The sequence below is a fragment of the Raphanus sativus genome, chromosome 2, assembly GCF_000801105.2.
Source record: "Raphanus sativus cultivar WK10039 chromosome 2, ASM80110v3, whole genome shotgun sequence".
Classification (NCBI taxonomy): Eukaryota; Viridiplantae; Streptophyta; class Magnoliopsida; order Brassicales; family Brassicaceae; genus Raphanus; species Raphanus sativus.
Genome location: NC_079512.1, coordinates 7,227,152 through 7,249,473, shown reverse-complemented (window position 1 = coordinate 7,249,473; position 22,322 = coordinate 7,227,152). Strand labels below are relative to the sequence as shown.

Below are 22,322 nucleotides of genomic sequence, written 5' to 3'. Positions count from 1 at the left end.
AAAGAAGAAAATGTCACACAAGTTAGAAAATAAGAATGAGACAACAGACGGCCGGGGAGGAAAAACAGCATCAGCTGACATGATCAGTGGCGAAGCGACATGCATTAAGAGAGAGGTAATTTGCCCACCATAAATTTTTAATTTTTGGTGACAAGAAATCATATGCATGGTTCTCCCAAACCAGAAGCACTGAAACATATATCTCATTGTGTTTATAAACTGGCAATATTTTCAATATTTCCTTCTTTTTTTGTCACAGTTATTTTTTTTTTTAGATGTTAAAAAAATTGGAAATATTGTGAGTTTATAATCCTTTTCTTTTGATCAAATGTCAGTTTATAGTTCTCTGATAAGACATAATAAACGTAAATAAGTGAGTGTACGATCCGTCGTTCTTTAGTTTGGTGATGCCGTAATGGTAATCCTGCTCCGTCGCTGCTACTCTACGAAGCATCAGTCAATATTTGTACACCACAATCGGTAATCTCGTGGTGTATGCTGCTGAATTCAAACCCTATCACGTCCACTTGTTCAAGTAAGACAGAGTAAAATATAAATAGATGCGCTGCGGCAAAGTCCTTGACAACTCCCCCAAATCTATGTGTTGCGATGAGGCGACCTTCCTTACCTATGAGACGACAATATACAGTGCAAACTTTGTTACTCCCGCTTGGCAAAAGCAAGAGGCAAGCCTTAAATCCAGAAGCTGCAGCATCTCCAAGATTGACGGTTAAGAAATCTCCTCTCGCACGGTGAATGAACTCCGGCGGAACTTCTCTGCCAGGCAAGCATGCTCTCTTGTAAACCCATTGTTGCATAATTGCTCTTCGTGCTTCTCCATCTAGACTAAAACACTTGCTAAATTCTACTCTTGCTTTTGGACCGTTGAAAGATGAAGATATTTTCTCAAGTGATTTACAATTGTTTGCTGAGAGAATCTTAACTGAACCTGGAAGCTCCGGTAGAGATACACGTTTCTTGCAACCATCGAGGTATAAGTAGTGTAGCCAGTGAAGATCTTTGATACAACCTGGAATACTTTCAATACCACTACCGGTTAGGTATAGATACACTAGAGTCTTGGGAAGATGTGAAAATATTCTGAGGTTTCTACAGCCGCTTATATCTAGCGATTCGAGGCGAGACCAGTGACTAATAGATGGAGGTATTTCTTCTATACCTGTGTTTCCCATAAAGATTGTCTCAATGTTCCTTGAGATATCTGGAAAAGTTTTCAACTGTGAGCATCCTTCCATGTCAAGAACCTCAAGAGATGCCAGATTGATGTTAGGTGGTACTACTTTTAGCTTTGCACACATAGTCGTCCTTAACCATTTTAGTTTCTGAAGATATGAGACAGAGGAAGGAAGGTCCACCAAACTTTCGCAACCTTGTAGACACAGTGTCTCTAGACTTTTAGCCTTTGAAAGATCAGGAATTTCTTTTAAGTTCTTGGAGAAGCTCAAATCTATCGTCTTGAGGTATACAAGGGTCTGAATGCAAGAAGCAGATCAAACAAAGAAAGTATCAGTAAGATAATAACATATAGGCGTAATCTTATATTTTAATCATGTTTGGATCACCCGGGAGATGTTTAAAAGAAAAGGATCTAGCACACTAATTAAAGAGCCACATAAAGAGCATCGTCAAATGGTTACAAACTAAGTAAACTTCAGGCAATACATTTACATTTATGTTACCATTAGAAAAGTGATAATTGGAATGTAAGTTTCTCCTAAACATATGATAATTTTCCCTTCACTCACTTCCTTATTTTTAGTTAAATTTTTTTTTCAATGATGAAAACTATGTGAAAACTCTCAATTATAATGCTCTAGACATCCGTATGAACATAGTTTTTCAAATAGTCTATCTTAATATAAAATTACATGATATTTATTTTTAAGTAGAAACACAAAATATTAACACTTTATTGATGAATATCTAAAAACTTAAAAACTAACAACAAAATTTCAAAGGTAAGAGATTTTGGTGTGGGGTTTCTAAATCTTTAAAATACAACAAATAAAATATTAATATAATTTCATATTTATACTTACAAATATACATAAATACAATTTTGTATCAAGAGACTGAAGATGTTTCGGTACCAACCGAAAAAGCAGACACCCCTCACTGACACCAACTGAAAAAGCCGGGGTCCGGAAGGGTGACACCAACTGAAAAGGCCGGGGTCTGGAGGGGTGCAGACCGAAGAGGGTTGGTTTGTTATCGAGAGGAAGAGAGATTAAAAGATTATTTTATCAATTTATTCTTATTTCTTCACAAATTTTGGTTTTTTTTTTTGAAAAAAAAATAATTTTGGTTATTGTTTAAGATTTCAAGTGTTGCATTTCTAATTGGCACAAAAATCGCTATCATTCAATGAATATAACTCAAGCTGAGTCTTAAATATATGAAAAAACTATATGAAGAACAAGAGCTAACCTGGGTGCCTTCCCAAAGCTTCTCCACTTGGCTATGCATCATGCGGAGTTCCACAAGACTTTCTGGACGAAACTGCGAAGGAATATACTTCACTGGATATGCATCCCAATGTAATAAACTTAGAGTAGGCAAGTAGTTTAGCCCCCGAGGTAGGTGCAGTTGCAAACTAGTTTTTTCATCAATTGGCTTGTTGTAGAATCTTAGGAACATGAGGTTGCGCATATCTTCAAAGACTCTTTCACTCAGAGAGAGATCGTGTTGGATCTCAGATATATCTAATGTTATACCAAGTATTGCTCCTGACCCCTGTAAATATTTATATTTACCAATGCAAAAAACATGTTAATTCAAACGCCAAACAAGTTCCTAAGCCAAGCTCATGATCAAAGTTTTTTTAATATACGTACTGTATTATTCGCAAGTATGTTGCAAGTCTCCTTTGTACCGAACAAGAACTGACGCCTTCCAGGGTCGCTAGATTGCTGCTTAACGACTTCTCTTCCCAGTTTTTGTAACAAATTATGCATTACTATTTCTCTATCAGCTGTTATTTGAATAAGAGACTTATCAAGCAAGACTTGGAGCCCAAGACTCACATCTAAGTCACTATTGACAAGTAGTTGCGTCACAAGATCAATATTCTCACCATTGAACATACATGCAATGTGAAGGAACAGAGCTTGATCTCTAACATGTAACTCATCATAGCTAATTTTTAGCATATTCTCCACCTTTTCATCAAGACTAGTTGTAAGTCTTCTTAGTTCAAGTTTCCACCGATCCTTGTTCTTTCCGCGCATATGAGAACCGAAGACACGGAGACCCAAAGGAAGATGACCAGAGATCTCTGCTAATTCAACCACCACGTCCATGAAACCGTCCGGTGGTGCCCTTTGTTTGAAAGCATAGAGGCATAAAATCTCAACTGCCGTTTTTCTGCATGGTAATTTGACCTCGTATATATGGTTGATTCCATGCGCTACCAAAATTTGTTTATCTTCAGTGGTAATGATAATCCTACTCCCAGGACCAAACCAATGTATCTCGTTAGCCAAGGCTTCTAACTGCTCTACCTTATTCACATCATCAAGAACAATGAGGACCTTTTGCCTATTTAGCCTTTCTTCTATTGTCCCTAAATGATTTACCCTCATATCTTTTTGGTTAAATATTTTGGACAAAAGCTCTGTTTGTAAACGCACTTGTGCGTTGTAATCGCCACTGTCAATAGTTCTTTGATAGTTTCCCCTGACATTCTCCATAAGAACTGTAAAGCGGAATTTACTATAAAGGCGGCTGTGTAAGACCCTGGCAATGGTGGTCTTACCTATACCTGGAGGACCCCAAATCCCTACCATCCTAACTTCATTGTCTTCTAAACATAGAAGTGGAAACATCTTTCTCATATGGAATTCAATTCCAATTACATTTTCAAAATCCTTTGATGGCGCACCATTGAGTTTGGCAGATATATCTTTTGCGATTTTGTGATAAAATCTGCTTCACTTTTCCTGAAAAGATATATTCCAGCTTGTGTGTTAACTATTTTTTTTTTGAAATAAACTACCTTAGGCAATAGAAACTACACCGCTTTTTTGTTAACTTTAATTTGCATGCTATAAAACAAAACACTAACCAGTTGTAAGAAGCCTCTCCAGCAATATTTGCGGCTTTGATCAAGGCTGCCTTCCATTTATTTTGTTTCTCACTATCCTTCCCTTGACAAGCTTCTTGGTAGCCACTCCCGAATTGCCCGGTCTGGTCTCTAACGTCAGATGGATTCACTTCGTAGAAAATTGGTATCAGTTCTAGCCTCTTCTCTTCTTTGCACTTTAAAATCTCGACCAACTCATCCAAACACCAACTAGAAGAAGCATAGTTCTCCGAGAATAACACCACAAAGATTTTGGATATTCTTATGGCTTCAATGATCTCCAGGCCGATCGTCTGGCTTCTTTCGATTAGATCATCTTTGAATGTAATTATTCCCTTGTTTTCAAACTCTTTAATCAAGTGGCTGAGGAAGTTTCCGCGGACATCCTCTCCTCGGAAGCTGGGGAAGACGTCATATCTCCAACAGCTAGAGCCAGACGAAGAGCAATAAGGAGCCATGGAAAAAGTATATATAAAAGCTGTATTTTTATGTTCCTTGTGTAATTTCTATGAGACAATATCTGGAGCTTATGAAATGTTCTTGGTGTTTAATATGCAGGGGTTATGTTATCAGTCATATCAGCGATTAAAAATAGTAGCCTAAAGTCAATACATATAAAATATTCTAGGTGTCAAATAGGATCGAGTCACATGTTTTACCATTCTTTCATCTTGTCCAAAAGACATGACAAATCTTGCAAGCGGGTTTCTACTTTCTAATACTTAATCATAATGGAACCAACTGATCAGAACATACGGTGTTATAATATTGTCAAGACTATCGATATCATTTAGAATAAGGCGGCTTGATATTTTATAATCAGATTTAGTATCATTTAACTGTTGAATTATGTTTGAACGGTCAAATTGACTTGGAAGTTGGAAAGGGGTGGTATACCTGCTTTGGTAGAGAACTATATAGTTTCTGCCATGCGATGTCTATAGAGAGCATATATGGATATTATAGATATATAAATTGTAGATGCAAACATCATAGACGTTCTGATTCAGCCGCAAGTACAGCATCGAATGGAGCAGCGACTACGATAGACAGTGCACACCGCAGATGAACAATTCAAGATGAAGATTATGATTTGAAGAATAGATTGTGGACTAAGTTAGATTAATACGAAAATATCTTGAAAAGCAAGCTTGAATAGATTTATCTTAGAGAAAAGAGATCTCACGATAGAAAGTTCCTAAAAGTCTTGGAAAATTATATGGGAATTTATCATATTTGGATAGATGGTAAATATTTGGGTAGATAGGTATGGATAGCCGACTTAGATATATTGTATATATAGTCATATTCGACCTGTTGATTAGGGAATTGCGAGAATTGTATTCTTAGTATAAGGGTGGAATTCACTAAGTTTGGAAACGAGTAAATAACACTAAAGATTAAAAGGAAGAGGTTCTAGAGATCTTGTATTCGATATTAGTACGTGTGAAGCTAGGGTAACAAATCAAAAGGGGTCTTAATTCTGTTATAACATCATTGACTAAAGCAAACACAATCCCAAACGATGCCAAGTTACAAAAAAAAAAAAAAAACACAATCCCAAACAAACAATGATACATCTCCAAAAGACACTCTATAACTTCATATTTGAAGTTTTTTGTTCTCCAAAAAGAAACTTCAAAACTTCAAATTTGAAGTTTTTACTAGTGAAACTTCAAATATAGAGTGTCATTATTCAAAACTTCAAATTTGAAGTTTCACATTTTTATTTGCATTTTGGTCCTTACAATTCCATATTACATTTTATGATTCTTAGATATTTTGTTGTTTATCATTTTTTTTTCAAAAATCATATCTTATAATATTTTATATTTATTTTCTTAAATTTTAGTTTTACTTATAAAACTAAATATAAACCTTAAATTAAAAAGTTTTAAGGTTTAAAAACATTTTTAGACTTCAAATATGAAGTTTAAAAACATCTTTAAACGTCAAATGTGAAGTTTTTCAAATAGTATTTTTATCTTGTAGTTTAATATTTAGTTATGTATTAATATTTATAATTTATATATTTACTGTAAGATTTTATTAATTAATATTAATGTGAAACTTTTTATATATGTGCTAGTTATTTATAAGTTTTTTGGATTTATATTAATTATAACAAATTAGGAATCATAGTGTAAAATACAAATAATTTTGAAATTAAGTTTGAAATTTTTCTTTTGGAGAAGAACACATTAAAACTTCAAATTTAGAATTTTGCAAACTCTAAAATAGAGAGTCCTTTTGGAGATGCTCTAAATGTCAATGATCAAATCTATCTCTATCTTTACTTTAATTCCTCCCAGCCGTCAAATTTTTCCGTTAGTTATTGCGTCACTAAATCCATACACGATTACGTTCTAAATACAATAGTAATATATAGGTAAACACAAAACAATGGCTACCAACATCGAGAGAAAGGACACTTAAAAGAGAATGAAGAAGGCAAATGACCGCTTCTCCTTATATAATCAGCTCTCTCCGATGTCCTCACCGCCATCTCGTTCAGCTTCGCCTCCGCATTTGCTCTCCTCTCCTCCGCTATCCTCTTTGTCGCCGCCAGCTTGTTCGCCAACTTCTCCTCCGCCCTCGCTTTCATCCTCTCCGCCTTCACCTACACACACATCCACACCTTTTTCTCAAACTTCTTGAATTTAAATATATTTATTCATTTTCAAAGAAATATTCGATTTAATATTGAATTTTAACCGATCCAAAATGTATAAGATGAGAATCTTACCTCCATTTTTTTCATCTCCATCTCAGCCTTTCTCTTCTCATGATTCTCCCAAGCCTGTATCTTCACTTCCTCTCTCTTATACCTAATCACATTCCAGCAAAAAAAACCAAACCTCAAACACTGGTATAAAATGAAGCCACGTCATCACTAATTAAAACCAGACAACCAGTGATTAATCAATTAATTAGTGTTAATCACCTAGCCATGAACTTAGCGCGTTCTGCTTCGTCCCAAGCCATGGCTCGAGCTTCCATAGCATTCATCGCCTTAGTATTACTACTATTAACTCCTGATCCAATGTTTTCATTATTATTACTCGCCACGCTTCTAGTCTCCGTCACTGTCGCCACCACCTCCGTCGCCATCCTCACCGTCTCTCTCCTCACGGGTGACGTCACAGGACTTCTCCCGACCGGCGTTGTGGCTCGAACAGGCGTAGCTGCTCTAGAAGGCTCTTGGCTCCCGATGGGAGTCATCTCAGTCCCCATGTCCCTCACACATATCGATCGAATCACAGCCGTCGGATTAATACTATCTTTCCTCCAGACAGAACCACCTGGTTCTCCGCAGTCCACGTTCTTTGTCTCCACCTCCGGCCTTCCCGCCTCCTCCGCCGCGTCTCCGTCGTCGTATTCGACGTACTGATCTTCTCCTTCCCGTTCTCTCTGCGAAGCAGAAGCTATGAGTCTAAGATCATCAGCGTTGGAGTTTCTCGGTTTAGCGCTCCTCGAGTGTCTGCCTCCTCCGCCGCCGCCACCAACTCCGGAGAGCCATTTCTGAGCGTCGTCCCATTTCGACGGTGCGGGTTTCCCCATGGTGGACCGGTGGTGGTTCGGTGTCCGGTTCGCGCCTTTCTGAAACTCAAAACCGATATTACTACCATGTCCGTTAGACATCTCCGGAGTCCCTGGTCCGAAACACCCTTTGTTATCTTCTACCCCTTGAGATCTCATTCTTCTGAAGATAAATAAATGAAAAGAAAATAGAAAACACAGAGATCTGTCTGTTCAAACCTTACAAGTTACAACAAGTGAGGAGCATATAAGGTTTTATATATTCATTAATGGATAGAGAAAGAGAGGTGACTTCAAGAAGGGATTAAAAGGATATAAGTGGAAGTGAGGAAGATGTGGCGAAACAATCAAAGAGTCGTCACTCTCGTAGACCCAACTTTGTGAATGTGAGAGATTTAGCAGAGAGTCATTAAATGCCAGATGGGTTGTTTTAGAGATTGAGAATGATAGTCTTTAAAACTCCAATTACTAGTTCTGTCTTTATTTCTATCGGAATGACACAATCATATACCCCCGAAGTTGTTTTTTTCTTAGTTGAAAATAATGTAATTAAATGGGTTTGCTTATAATAATACTCAGATCTGGTCCGTGAAAATGCTTTGGCACTGACAGTAGTTATCGAATACTCCCCATACGGATGTGTTTTACTAATAAAAATCATAAAAAAAAAATTGGGAAACAAATGTTTAAAACATCTATTTCTGAAAACCGAAACGAATATCCAATCTTATTTCGTTTCCCCCATTATTAGCAGACTCCTAATACTTGATGTATAGTCTATGAGTCTTAAGCAGTGTAATCAAATAGATATAATCAGTAATAGTTTTTTTTTGTTTGAAGAAAATTATATTACACTAGCAATTCCTAAACTATATTAGAAATATTATACTCGTGAATCGTTTTTTGCTTACCACTATTTTCACAATTTTGCATTATTCTACAACCGCTTACAGTCGCTAAAAATACTTGTTTCTTTTGCAATCATTAATAAGTCTTTAAGAACATTAGCTATTAGCTAACCCTGTGTAGTCTGTGTTTTATATACGAATGGCACATTCATATAGTCCAGAATAGTAGTGCAATTGGGTTTTTATATTAATAATGCTCAGATCTGGTTCGTCAAAAAACTGCCAATACTGTAAAGAATAGTAGTATTCATCATGTGTACGACTGTACGTGGGAGGAAGTGACTCAACAATCATCTACTACTATGGTATAGTGTTAGTAAATAAAGCCTAAAACAATAGTAACAATGCAAATGCAATAGGAACAATCACAAACAACTAGGAGGAATCTCGGGAAAACCAAAGAGTTTTGGAAAGAGTTAAAACTTCCACTGCAATTCCCGGTAGCAATTTTTTTTAAGATACAGTTGTACGTTCTAACGGTAACTTGTAGAACCTTTGAATAAGATTCAGATGAATGCAGTTTCGCAAAGATAGTGACACGCGTACGGGTGAGATCTAAGAGGGAGCGGCGAGAGATGGTTTTTGTCGATCCGGGTTGGGGGCAAAAGTGGGTCCGTGTTTGTCTGACAAACTCACGTGGTTCTTCACAGTGCCCCCCTACTGCTTGTGTACCGTCTTGTTGTTTTCTTATGGATTCATTAGCATTGTACTTCTTTTAACTCTCATTTTCTATTTTTGTTAAAAGTTTTCTAATTTATGAAAAAGTACTTTGCACTAAACATAAAACTAGAATGGTTTAATAACTTAGTAAGTAAATAACAAATGTTGACAGTAACTAGAAAGAAATGAGGAATTAGGAAAACCTCTTTTTCTCTTTTTAAAACTTTTATAAGCGTCATTGAAATTATAATATTATCTATTTTTTCTATAATATGTCTTTTTAATACTTTGCTTATTTTCCGAACTTTTCAATTCAAAATCAACTTAGAATGAAAGAATTAATCAATATATATATATATATTATTTGTGTTCCTCTCAACTCAAAATTAACTAGAAATAAATAGATTAATCTATTGATTTATATATTACATGTGTTCCATTGAAACATTTGAAATATGAACTAATATTTATAGACATTTTTAGAGATTAAAACTCATAATTTTGTTTCTATAAATGATACTAGTGCTATCGTTTTTATATATTATTTCTTTTTTTAAATGACGGTTTATGATTATGCATATAAATTAAGAAACATTTATTTATTTTCTATTTTCTATACATTAATTATTTATTTCACTGAAGAGAAGCCAATCATAAAATAAATGGTATAATATTATTGATTATATAACATTAAATGTTACTAAAAATTGAAGACGTTATCTAGTTGCAACAAAAAAAAAATCTCTAGAATGTGAAGTATTAAAACCTGGAAGGAGTATTTACTTTTGATTTTTTTCTTTGTTTCGGAGGATGTCAAATTCTGGAGGTATGGACTGGATTTCCTGTTCACTGGTTAATGCTTGATTCATCGCTCAGGATGGAGTAATTTTCTTCGCTTAGTTTAAGAAATTGAGTTGTTATGAGTCTATTTGACCGCTTAATCAGCATAATTATAGTTGGAGTACAAGATATAAAGCTCTATTGAATTGATGATGGTTGCAGTAAAAGATGTGATTATATACAAACAGGAAGCCAGAGTATTACAAGTTAATGAGTATATATATCGTTATATAATTATTGATTGATCTTTAATACACAGAAGGCGTCCCGACAAATATTCTACCCCCGAAATCTGCTGTTGATCTCTAGGTTTATGCTCTTGTGAATATGTTGAAAATCCGGCCATTTGGTTTCCACGGTAGGATGCAGAATAAACAAATGGTGGTACTTAGATCCATGTGGCGTTGGAGACATATAAATCTTCGCCACCGGTGAAGATCCATCACAGAGATTTTGGGGGCGGCGATGCTTCAGAGACCTGCTCTGCACAAGACATATGTTCTTGAGGTGTCGATGACAGATTAAGGAATATAAAAAATCCATTAAACGTGTGTGCTCACGTGTCGTAGGCTCCTCATTTTGTATTTTACTAGGTTTTTTGTTTGATACCAAAACTTTGCTTTTATGAGTTTTTGATACAAAAGATTCAATATTGATGTTACTTGTATATGAATAGTTCACAGAATTTGAATTTCCCACTGATTCGGATACTTCAAAAATCTTATGAATGAAAACATGATGTATGTGGATCCTAATAAACCTTTAGAATTTATTTAGGTCCATAGTGTTGTGTCAAATTAGTAAGTAGTTCATATGGAATGACCAACACACATTTTTTTATCAGATAATTTTTGTGTAGTTATTGTAATATGCGACAACCAGTATTGGTTCTTTGGACATAGTCTTTTGAAGTAACAAACTAACAGTCGTTTAGTCCATAGTTCGTTCATGCCTTTTGTTTCGTGTACTTGCTCTTCGGTGTGGATTAGTGCTATAAAACAATGTTTCAAATTCAAAATGCTGGACTGCAATGCTTAAATTTGTACTTATTATGATACATGGTAGCGTGTTATACGAATTTGTAACCACAATGTTCTAAAATTATTAATTTATACACACACAGCCTATAGAATTTATGGGTGATGGTATAGTATTAGATATAGACCAAAAAAATATGGACAAATAAACTGAATCCGTTACAACAAAAATGAATCCAACGAAATTGAATCCGACATTAATATCGAATGAATTTTACAGTATTTTGGGTTACGAAGTTTACCTAAATCCAAATAGATATTAGAGAATATTAAAACATTTAAAATCTCAAAAAAATTATACCAAACCTGAATTCAATATCTGAGCTTGAGATTGGTTGCACTCTCATTGGATAACCAAAATCCAATATATAACCGATAAGTATTTAGATAACCAAAATCCAATATATAACTAAACTGAAAATTAAAACGGATTTAAGTAGGTTTACAATGTATTACTATATTATAACCGAACCAAAAAACACCTGAACTGAATCAGAACTAAACTTTAAAAATATCCGAATGAAATCAGACATAGAAAAGAACCAAACCCTGAATGATTTAAACGAACCCGATTGGACATCTGAGTGTCTATACCTAGTATAATGACAGTAGTACAGTACTAACATAAACCTTAAAATTATACTCCTTCCATTTTTATAAGATAAATGTTCTGGATTTTTTTGTTCCAAAATGACAAATTTTATGCTGTTTTTATTAGTGTCCAGACCTAGTATAATGACAGTACTAGCATATATTATCAGTCTTATATGCAAGTGAAAAAACCATGATCAGAATATTGCAAAATACATTACATCAAACCCTCTTTTTCATTTCTTGCCGAAGAGATTAATGTCTTATATGCACGGGGAACATTGGATTTAAGCATATTGAAAATATGTTTAGTAATTTTTCCTTCATCACGCTTAAACATAGACAAATAAATGAACTGGATCACAATCCATGAAATTTGCTTTTTTTTTGCAGGTTCATAACATAGACCTGGCTATACTTGAAGTCTTGAAGTCTTGCTTACATTTGGATCGGGTTTTTTACCAATAAGCCAGGTTTATCAAGATTAAGTACTTGTTTCTCAGTTTTCCTTCAAATTCACTAGGAAGAGTAAATGTCATTTGTGATCTATTGTGCGCTTCATGTCTCTTCTTACCCGGAGAATTCTTTAAGGTCACACACCTCTATACAATATTCTTGCTGGTGAGTCTTTGGACTGCTGATTACGGAGCTCTTACTGGTCGCTGAAGACAGTATGTTCCATCTGCATTCAGGAGGTTGTACCGACAAGAAAAGTAAAGATGTTCCTCCTTATAATATCGCCATTAAAGGAATCAAAGGGGCAGAGGAGACGAGTAATATAAACTATATGTGTTTAATAAGCTAGTAGAACTAGAGATCAGCACTAGCTCTACAGGCTTCTAAGTAGAAATAGTGGATGATACTTTTGACCAAAAACAGAAAAGAAAAGCAAGAAAAGGATGACACTGTTTTACGGGTGCGATATCAATTCATACTCGTTTGTTAGTTCAATGCATAAGCTCCTCTGTTACCACATCATAGATCCGTGTAATGACTTTTTCATGTTTTCTTTACAAGACCCAAACCTATACTATGTTATCAGTGATAAGAGCTAAGCAGCGAAAAAGAAACTGGGGTCAATGAACCTAGTTTCAAGAGTCCATCTGCTGTTTCAGTTACATACAAGTGGCTTTCACACACGATGGAGCAGAAGAGGTGAGCTCTTGCTGCACCTTAGGCTACTTGGCTGTCAAGGTGACTAAGTAGGCAACAACTGCTGTAGCAGTTCCAAGGATCCCACCTGCAATGACCTAATGACACAGAAACATATATGGTTCAGATATTGTGTAACATGACACTACAAGAAAACACGCCGATATCGAGGGACATTTTCCTCGGTATTTCGTCGGAATAAGCGTATTCCGACGAAATACCGAAGAAAATGTCCCTCGAAAAAAACTCGTCGAAATTTCATTTTTCCGTCGAAATTTCCTCGAAATTTTGTGACGGAATTTCGAGGAAACATAATTCCGAGGAAATTTAGAGGACTGCCCTTCGTCGAAGAGGTCCTCGCAATATATTGAGGAACAATTTCCTCGGTATATACCGAGGATTATACCGAGGGAAAAGACCTACGAAAATTTCCGAGGAACCTGTCCCTCGGAAAATTTCGACGAACGGTGTTCCTCGAAAATTTTCGAGGAAAGCCGTTCGTCGAAATTTTCCGAGGGACAGGTTCCTCGAAAATTTCGAGGGCTGCTTTCCTCGAAAATTTTCGAGGAACCCTCCCTCGGAATATACCGAGGACACTTCCCTCGGTAATACCGAGGACATCTGTTCCTCGGAATATTCCGAAAATTAAATTTTTTTAAAAAAATATTTTTTAAAAAATAATATTTAAAATTTAAAATTCGTAAATAAAATTAAAATTTAAATTAAAAACATATTATTTAAAATTCAAAGTCATACAAACGAAAAGAAAACATTTAGAGTTTTTGAAATAAATTAAACTACGGGGTTTGGAAGTCCGGGTCTGGCATGTTCGGGAAGTCGACGTTGGCGTTCGGGTTCATGCTCCTCATCATCGCCATCATTTGCTCGTTCAGCTTCCTCTGTGCTTCCCAGCCCGCCTCTTGACTCGCCACCATGGACTCCAGCGCAGATATGCGAGCATCCTTGTCCCTCATCTGGCTCAGAAGGACTTCTTGATCAACATAGGACGGTGGTGGTGCAGAAGCAGACGGAACCGAGGGAGACCGACGAGCCAAACCGAACAAACGGCCCTTCTTCTTTGGAACCGACTGAAAAAGAAAGTGTAAATTTAAATAATATAAAATTTAAATAATATAAAAATGGATTGAACTTTAAAAAATGAACTTACCGCGTCAACGATTTGGTTGATCCGAACCCGAGGCAAGCCGGTCGATCCCGTCGAATCGTCATCCTCGGTTTGAAGCTGAGACACTTCCTGTTCCATCTGACTGTCGATGAGGGTGACCACATCCCTCACAACACCATCATCAATCTCGCCGGTCTTCTTGTTGGTATACGCCGTCTTTATTAGGCGGAGATGATCAACCGGCTCCCCCTCATTTTCTTGCGCCTTGAAAAAACATAAATTAACAAAACATTAGTAATTAAAAGAAATGCACAAAAAAATATTAGAATCTTAATAATATAATAAAAAACCGACAAGCTTACCAACGATCTCCAGACTGGCTAAAGACTGAGCACCCAAGTTATGGACGTACATGCCCTTCTCCTTACGGTCGCTCTTGCGGTTGGTGGAGTTGGTGGAAGAAGTTGCTCTGACTTCGTTCTTACTCCAATGCTCACTCAACTCCCGCCAGACCGTCGGGTCCATCCCCTTTGGAACCTTTAAAAAAAATTGTTAAATAAATAAAAAAATATTTTAAAAAATAAAAAAATTGTATCATAAATAAAAACGAACCTTGTTTTTCCCACTTCTTCTTCACGAGTGCATCTGCTTCCCATAGTTGTCCATAACTTTATGGACGAAGTGGTAATAGATAAACAACGTATCATCGGCATTCCAGTTGAATTGTTGCTGAAAATAAAACACAATTAGTAGAAAATTAATATTAAAGATGAAAAAAATAAGTAAAAAATAAGTAAAAAATAGAAAACTTACCGCAAACTGTTGAAACCACATATGCTGCTTCTCGAGAGGGAAGTCGGTGAAAGTCGGATGTCCATTGTCGAGGGACGAGTACATCATACTGTTGATCCATCCGCTGATCCCGTTCCCGGATCGGTCAAACTTAATAAAAAGAATTAATTATTTTAGAATTAAATATTTTAAATGAATCAAATTTTAATGAAAAAAAATAGGTTTAATTACCATGTCTGACCCTGTCCACGTGGATACTGAGTGAGATATGGAAGATGGTCACGACCCGGCTGTCGAACAAACTCCGCAACTCTCAGAAGTGCCGGATGAGCAGGAGCATGAGCAGGAGCAGGAGTGGGTGCCACACCGGGAGCGGGAGGAGAATGAGAGGGAAATGGAGAAGGAGATGTCTGGTACGAGCTGTACGGCGATGCGGAACCCGAAATGGAGCCGCTCCCCGAACCACCACGACCACGACGCTGTCGAGAGCGGGTATGTTCCTCTTGAGACCTTTATATAAATAAATTTTATTTATATATACAATTATTTATTTAATTTGTTAATATATTAAAATTGTTTAATAATTACAAAAAATAGTTTTGATATATTAAAAATAGATTTAATATATAAAAATAGTTTTAAATATTAAAAATAGTTTAATAATTACAAAAAATAGTTTTAATATATTAAAAATAGTTTTAATATATTAAAATAGTTTAATAAATAAAAAAATAGTTTTAATATATAAAAATAGTTTTAATATATAAAAATAGTTTTAAAAATCAAAAAACGTTTTTAAAAATCAAAAAAACGTTTTAAAAATCAAAAAAACGTTTTAAAAATTCAAAAAATAGTTTTAAAATCAAAAAAACGTTTTAAAAATCAAAAAAACGTTTTAAAAATCAAAAAAACGTTTTAAAAATTCAAAAAATAGTTTTAAAATCAAAAAAACGTTTTAAAATCAAAAAAACGTTTTAAAAAATCAAAAACACAAAATAAATCAAAAAAAAATATACCAACAATCCAAACAACAATCCAAACATGCAAATCCTAAATATTCCATTCAATCCTAGAATTTTCTATCTAACAACCTAAATTTCGAGATCTATAAAGAGAGGAAGAGAAGAGATATGAACTTACATGGGAAGAGAGGAGAGGAAGAGAGGGGAGGAAGGAGGCGAGAGGAAGAGAGGAGAGGAGAGGAGAGGAGATCCGGCAAGGAGGAGAGGAGAAGGAGAGGAGCCGCGAGGAAGAGAGAGGAGAGGAGAAGGAGGCGGTGAGGAAGAGAGGAAAATCGAGAAGGAGAGAAATGGGGAAGAAAAGAATGAAAACCTAATTTATGAGGGGTCCGACGGACAGGGTCCGTCGAAATTTCCTCGAAATTTTTTAACGTGGTCGTCGAAATTTCCTCGAAATTCTCTTGTTGGCGGCTAGGGTTTCCTGGTTAATGAAAAACAGTCCGAGGAAAACATTCCTCGAAATTTCCTCACAATATTGTGAGGAAATTTCGAGGAAATAGGGTTTGGGGTTTTGAAAACATCGATTTTTTTCCCTATGTCATTTCTTATACAAATGTAATTCATAATAATGAGGTTTCTTTGTATAGATGATCATAAATAATGAAATAACACAATTACAAAAATTATTGTAAGTATTTCCTTTAACGTTTATTAAAACGTATAAGTGTTTATCTTATGTTGTGTGGTTTTCGTCTCAATCCGCAAAACATTGTTTTCGGGTTAAAACCCTAAAGTTGGACTTTATAATCTGGCTAAGACACTTAATGAAGGTTATATACGTGTTATTCAATCCGCAAAACGTTGTTTTCGGTTTAAAACCCCCTGTTCCTCGAAATTCCGTCGAAATATTGTGAGGGAATTTCGAGGAACTACCAAAAATTGGCTAGGTCCTCGAAATTCCCTCGAAATATTTCGACGGAATTTCGAGGAAAGCCAAAAAATTTGTATTCCCTCGAAATTTCCTCGAAATATTTCGAGGGTATTTCGACGAAGAAAGGTGTTTTAAATCAAACCCCTAAAATTATCTTGGTCGTCGAAATTTCCTCGGAATATTTCGAGGAAATTTCGAGGATCTAGGTAATTTTTATCAAACCCCTAAACCGTTAAGGGTAATTCCGAGGAAATTTCGAGGAAACCCTAGCTTCCCTCGAAATTTCCTCGAAATTAGTAAAAAAAAAAAAAAAAAAAACTACTCTGATTCCGACTCATCATCAGCAGATGAATCTGAATCTGGATCTTGGTGAAACTCTCCAATAACTGGTTCATCCTGTGCGTGAACGACGGCTTCCTCTGTGAAGTCGGTGAAATCTACTACAAGGCCAACTCCTGCTACATCTTCTGCTGCACTTAAGTTACTGGATGTGATTGGTTGTAGTGGGTCTTCCAGCTCAGAACTCCCCTGAACTCGGCCTCTCGGGTTGAGTCTGGTAACAGTAACCCATGGATCGTACGCGAACGTTTCGTCTTTTCAGTTGTGAATGCATATCCTCGAGTACAAAATCTCGGATATGACTTCACAACATAGTTTGGTCCAACCACCATCTCGCGTATCCAATCGTCAAATGTTTCACCTCTGGCCAAACCAGCAGACACCTATTAATAGCACATATATATGAGTATAAATATGTGATAAATATTTTTTTAATTTCTATAAATATGTGATAAATGATTTTTTAATTTGTTTAAGGCACTCACATAAGTAAACATCCATCCAGCAAATTCTCTTTGCTTCATTTCTTCTAGTTCTGCCTCTGTAGCGTATCTATATTCGAACCGCTTTTCTGCCATGAAAATCCTGTGAAGACAAAAAATGTAATTAATTAAGATATAAATGTTAATTTGTTAAAATAAAATTTTGTAAGATAATAAACTTACCTCTCATATTGAAGAACATCTTCGCAGTTGGTGAGCAAATATGTTTGCAAATGACTGCGCTCCTGCTCAGTAAGTCGACGGTCCTTTGATTTTCCGCTAAGTCGTCCAACATCTGTGAAAATGTCAGGAACCGTAACATGGTATGTTGCCCGTTCGCCTCTATCATCGTGCCGTGCAGGTCTTCTGTTTTTGGTCTGAACTTCTGCTGGAAAGTAGTACTCAGCAAAGTTTGAAATTTCTTCATTGATCATCTGTGCGACTATAGAACCTTCCACCCTACTTAAATTTTCCACCATCTTCTTCAAATGGAACATATACCGCTCATACAGATACATCCATCTATACTGCACAGGACCACCAAGTTCCAATTCTCTTGCCAGGTGAATAACAAGATGCTCCATAACATCAAAAAATGAGGGAGGAAATATCTTCTCAAGGTTGCACTGAATCATGGCTATGTTAGTCTTCAGATTTTCAATACCTTCAAGAGTCACTGATCTGGCGCATAAATCGCGGAAGAAAGCACTTATCCCTGCTATTGCTTCATGAACATTTCGTGGTAATAGTTCCTTGAAAGCAAACGGAAGTAAGCGCTGCATCAACACATGACAATCGTGACTTTTTAAACCAATAAACTTTCCTTCCTTTCTGTCGATACAGTTACGCAAATTAGATGCATAACCGTCTGGAAACTCCACATCGTTTGAAATCCAATCGAAGAACGCATTTTTCCCTCTGCATCAAGTCGGTATATGGGAAAAGGAGCCCTACCATTCCCATCAACATGAAGTTCTGAACGATCACATATATCAACTAAATCCAGTCTTGACTTCAAATTATCCTTTGTTTTACCTTGAACGTTAAGGATCGTGTTCATGAGGTTGTCAAAAAAGTTCTTCTCAATGTGCATGACATCTAAATTATGCCTTAGCAAATGATCCTCCCAGTATGGCAGATCCCAGAATATACTTTTTTGTGCCAGTTATGTAGGTTTCCAACAGCATCTACCGGAAAACGCGCATGTCCACCGACGTCTGGCGTCCTTTCTGCACCAAAATCTCTTAGTTGTGTCTTCAAACCTTTCCCACTAATTTCTGCAGGTGGACTGTCAAACACCCTCTTGTTCTTCGTAAACAAATTCCTACTCCTACGATAAGGATGATCAGGTGGTAGGAATCTCCTGTGACAGTCAAACCAACACGTTTTCCTTCCGTGTTTTAGTTGGAAAGCATCAGTATTATCTTGACAATATGGACATGATAGCCTTCCATGCGTTGTCCATCCAGATAACATACCATATGCTGGAAAATCACTTATTGTCCACATTAGTACTGCCCGCATTTGAAAGTTTTCTTTACACGAAATATCGTATGTTTCAGCACCTTGAGCCCATAGTTGTTGCAACTCATATATTAGTGGCTGAAGAAACACATCAATTGATCTCTTAGGATGCTCTGGTCCGGGAACGAGAATGGAGAGAAACAAAAACTCTCGTCGCAAGCACAAGTTTGGGGGTAAGTTGTATGGTGTAACAATGACTGGCCATAGAGAATATTGTCTTCCACTCTTCCCATACGGGCTGAAACCATCAGTACATAATCCAAGGTAGACATTTCTTCTCTCATACGCAAAGTCGGGATACTTTGATTGGAAATGTTTCCACGCTTTTGCATCTGAAGGATGTCTAATCTCACCATCTGTTGAGTGCTCCGCATGCCATCTCATTCGTTGCGCTGTGCGTTCTGAAAGATACAACCTCTGCAACCTTTCCGTCAAAGGCAAATACCACATCCTTTTATATGGCACTGGAACTCTTCCACTCGTATCTTTATAACGAGGCTTCCCACAAAATTTGCATGTAGTCCGCTGATCATCCGCCCTCCAATAAATCATGCAGTTATCGCTGCATACATCTATTACCTGATAAGATAAACCAACCCCAGCTACGAGTTTTTGAACCTCGTAGTATGAACCTGGAGCTACATTATCCTCAGGTAGAATACCTTTAACAAAATTAGCTATCGCATCCACACAGTCTTCAGCCAAGTTATAATCTGTTTTAATGCCCATCAGTCTCATAGCAGATGATAAAGCTGAATGACCATCTCTGCAACCTTCGTACAATGGTTGCTTTCCAGCATCCAACATTTCATAAAATCTCCTAGCTTCTGCATTGGGTAAATCTTCCCCTCTAAAATGATCATTTATCATCTGCTCAGTACCTACACCATAATCTACATCCGCCCTAATTGGTTCTTCTAATCTAACCGCCGGCTGAGGTTCACTAGTACTACCAAGTTCATAATCAGTTTCCCCATGATGATACCAAATTTTGTAACTTCGTGTAAACCCACTCAATAATAGATGAGTCCAAACATCCCACTCTTTAATAACTTTTCTATTTTTACAATTAGAGCAAGGACATCTTAACTTACCTGTTTCTGCTTCCGGTTGTTGGCGAGCTACCCTCATGAACTCGATTATACCTTGATTGTATTCTTCCGTAAGCAATCTCGTGTCCGGATCCAAATGAGGACGATCCATCCAAGAACGAAAATAATTTGAAGAAGACATGTTTTTTTGGAATCAAATTCGTGAGACTAGGAGAGAAGAAGAAAAGAAATGGAGTGAATGAAGAGGAAGAGGGGTGGCTGTATTTAGAGATGAAATTGTCCCGGCATACTGAGGAAATTTCGAGGGAAACAGCCATCTCCTCGAAATTTCTTCGAAATAGTTTAAATCCCCAACGGCTCTCCCAACGGCTCTCTAACGGCTACAAGATGTCGTCGAAATATTAGAAATATCCGTCGATTGTTTCCGACGACCCTGGTTTCCTCGGTATTCCCTCGAAAAATACCGAGGAAGTTGGTCTTCCTCGAAATTTCCTCAAAAAATAGTGAGGAAATTTCGAGGAAACCCCATTTCTTGGTTTCCTCGGTATTTCCTCGATATTTTGTCAGAAATTTTCGAGGAACTCATTTTCCCTCGGTATTTCCCTCAGAATCTGCGTGTTTTCTTGTAGTGTGAAAGCCATCTCTACTGATCTGAGCTGCCTTAATTTTACAATATTCGCTTATTACCTGTGGAGGGGTATGACCTAGAAGTTCACGCAAGGGTCTGCTTTCAGCGAGGGGATGCTCTGAAGGAAGTTCATACACAATCTGATTGAGAACCTGGAAATGAAACAGACCCAAATTAATTAGCCAAAAAAAAAGAAAAAAAAAACAGATTCTGACGCAAAAGGAAAAACAATCAAATAAAAAACCTCAGCTTGGCGTCCAGCATGTAATCTTACACCAGTTGCATCATACATAACCTGCCACAAAAGACAAAAAAAAAATCATCTCACCATTTAATCCTCTCCTCAAGCCTTAACCATCAATAATAATAAGAAAGTGAATGAATAAAGCCATACAATGGAAGTGAGAATGAAAGCGATGGCGAAAAGAGATCCACCAAAGCCTTCTTGTAAACCAACGGCCATAGCAAGAGCCGTAACAGTTGCTGAATGTGAAGAAGGCATTCCTCCAGACCCAACAAGCCGTTTCAGATCCCATCTCTTTTCTTTATACCTTTTTGACACAAAAAAAAAAACTCACAAAGAGTTGTCGGAAAAATCTTTGTCTTTGTCTGATCAAAGAAGAAGAAGAACATATGAGTGTAGTAAACGTACCAGGTTGTGAAGAACTTGATGAATTGTGCGATGGTGAAAGCTAAGACGGAGGAAAGCAGAGGGTAGTTCGTGAAAATTGAGTAATAGTGGGAAGAAGAGGAAGACGATTCCTCCATTAGACGATGATCGATGGATCTCATCAGGTAGGGCTTCAAATCAATCACAAGAGAGCCAGTGCCGTGCGAGCACTTAAGGAGGCCTAAGGCGAATGATAAAAAGTATTTTTTTTATAAATTTTAAGATAATACTAGTTTAAAGTTTTATAACACATACTTTGTAATAAAACTATAGATAAAATCTCTTATGTAAATATTATTTTTCTTAACACAAATTTTCTTATAAACTTTAAAACAAATCAAAATCATAGAAAAAATTGTGGCATGAAAACATAAACTGAAAGAAGCTAATATATCAAAATAACAAAGTCTTAATGATAGCACATAGGAGAGTCAAACGAACTTACATAAACCTAACTAGAAGAATACTGTAACCACTATGCCATAATGTAATTGATGTATTTTGGGGGGGCCTGAGGCAAATGCCTTTTTGATAACACCATAAGCACGGCTCTGAAGAGAGCTCTGCTAGACATGAATCCATAAGAGGAACCCTTTGCGTGCGGAAAAATCTTTCTTTTTGATCTCTCTCTCTTCTCTCTGTAATCGGGTCTACCGTTCAAATCATCTTTTCTTCGGTTGTTTTCTCGCTTCTTCCTCGGCAACGGTTCTATTTAATATCATTTTTAACTTGGGAAGAAGAAAACGTATTTATCTGAAATTTTGTATAATCAAATTATTTTCAGATAAATACGTATTTATCTGAAATTGTATAATCAAATTATTTTAATAAATTGCGTTTGGCTAACTTATGTTTATTTATTGATTGTTTTGATTTAAAATTGCGACTATTCGATTTACATTTCAGAAATCGAGTGTGTATTCACAAAATATAGCATGCGAGATTAGGATATGTATAACTTATTTTTATTTATTGATTGATTTGTGATT

At 36.4% G+C, this 22,322-nt stretch overlaps 3 protein-coding genes, 1 long non-coding RNA gene and 1 pseudogene across 5 annotated transcripts; all 5 read right to left on the bottom strand.

The window, feature by feature from the left end:
• Window positions 1-443: 443 nt before the first annotated feature.
• LOC108832524 (putative disease resistance protein At4g11170) lies at window positions 444-4,560 on the bottom strand (annotated as a pseudogene).
• Window positions 4,561-6,374: 1,814 nt separating this feature from the next.
• Window positions 6,375-8,135, bottom strand: LOC108841980 (uncharacterized). The gene is made up of 3 exons (XM_018614770.2): window positions 7,047-8,135; window positions 6,849-6,930; window positions 6,375-6,722 (listed from the first exon to the last, which is right to left on the bottom strand). The coding sequence occupies exons 1-3, from the start codon at window positions 7,799-7,801 to the stop codon at window positions 6,510-6,512; spliced, it is 1,050 nt and encodes a 349-aa protein (XP_018470272.2). The 5' UTR covers window positions 7,802-8,135; the 3' UTR covers window positions 6,375-6,509.
• Window positions 8,136-12,600: 4,465 nt separating this feature from the next.
• Window positions 12,601-21,481, bottom strand: LOC108817881 (uncharacterized). The gene is made up of 5 exons (XM_018590716.2): window positions 21,316-21,481; window positions 21,058-21,214; window positions 20,908-20,958; window positions 20,723-20,815; window positions 12,601-12,928 (listed from the first exon to the last, which is right to left on the bottom strand). The coding sequence occupies exons 1-5, from the start codon at window positions 21,453-21,455 to the stop codon at window positions 12,857-12,859; spliced, it is 513 nt and encodes a 170-aa protein (XP_018446218.2). The 5' UTR covers window positions 21,456-21,481; the 3' UTR covers window positions 12,601-12,856.
• On the bottom strand, window positions 14,593-16,919 carry LOC130501614 (uncharacterized). 2 transcript variants are annotated; one of them, XR_008939822.1, is made up of 4 exons: window positions 15,889-16,919; window positions 14,980-15,258; window positions 14,770-14,898; window positions 14,593-14,685 (listed from the first exon to the last, which is right to left on the bottom strand). It is a non-coding gene; the product is annotated as an uncharacterized LOC130501614 (long non-coding RNA). The 2 variants fall into 2 exon arrangements; XR_008939821.1 differs by having other exon boundaries at window positions 14,770-15,258.
• On the bottom strand, window positions 17,020-18,527 carry LOC130501611 (uncharacterized). The gene is made up of 3 exons (XM_056996449.1): window positions 17,643-18,527; window positions 17,463-17,562; window positions 17,020-17,360 (listed from the first exon to the last, which is right to left on the bottom strand). The coding sequence occupies exons 1-3, from the start codon at window positions 18,239-18,241 to the stop codon at window positions 17,115-17,117; spliced, it is 945 nt and encodes a 314-aa protein (XP_056852429.1). The 5' UTR covers window positions 18,242-18,527; the 3' UTR covers window positions 17,020-17,114.
• Window positions 21,482-22,322: the final 841 nt, after the last annotated feature.

What these genes read in the sequence shown, in the direction of transcription:
- LOC108817881 (XM_018590716.2), bottom strand. Translation starts at nt 21,455, where the DNA reads ATGAGATCCATCGATCATCGTCTAATGGAGGAATCGTCTTCCTCTTCT. An exon ending in CTTTCATTCTCACTTCCATT is followed by an intron (nt 20,959 to 21,057) that starts GTATGGCTTTAT and finishes CTTTTGTGGCAG; the next exon opens with GTTATGTATGATGCAACTGG. An exon ending in ATGCTGGACGCCAAGCTGAG is followed by an intron (nt 20,816 to 20,907) that starts GTTTTTTATTTG and finishes TTTCATTTCCAG; the next exon opens with GTTCTCAATCAGATTGTGTA.
- LOC108841980 (XM_018614770.2), bottom strand. Translation starts at nt 7,801, where the DNA reads ATGAGATCTCAAGGGGTAGAAGATAACAAAGGGTGTTTCGGACCAGGG. An exon ending in CGCGCTAAGTTCATGGCTAG is followed by an intron (nt 6,931 to 7,046) that starts GTGATTAACACT and finishes GAATGTGATTAG; the next exon opens with GTATAAGAGAGAGGAAGTGA. An exon ending in TGGAGATGAAAAAAATGGAG is followed by an intron (nt 6,723 to 6,848) that starts GTAAGATTCTCA and finishes ATGTGTGTGTAG; the next exon opens with GTGAAGGCGGAGAGGATGAA.
- LOC130501611 (XM_056996449.1), bottom strand. Translation starts at nt 18,241, where the DNA reads ATGCAGCGCTTACTTCCGTTTGCTTTCAAGGAACTATTACCACGAAAT. An exon ending in GATGTTCTTCAATATGAGAG is followed by an intron (nt 17,563 to 17,642) that starts GTAAGTTTATTA and finishes TTGTCTTCACAG; the next exon opens with GATTTTCATGGCAGAAAAGC. An exon ending in CTGGATGGATGTTTACTTAT is followed by an intron (nt 17,361 to 17,462) that starts GTGAGTGCCTTA and finishes TGCTATTAATAG; the next exon opens with GTGTCTGCTGGTTTGGCCAG.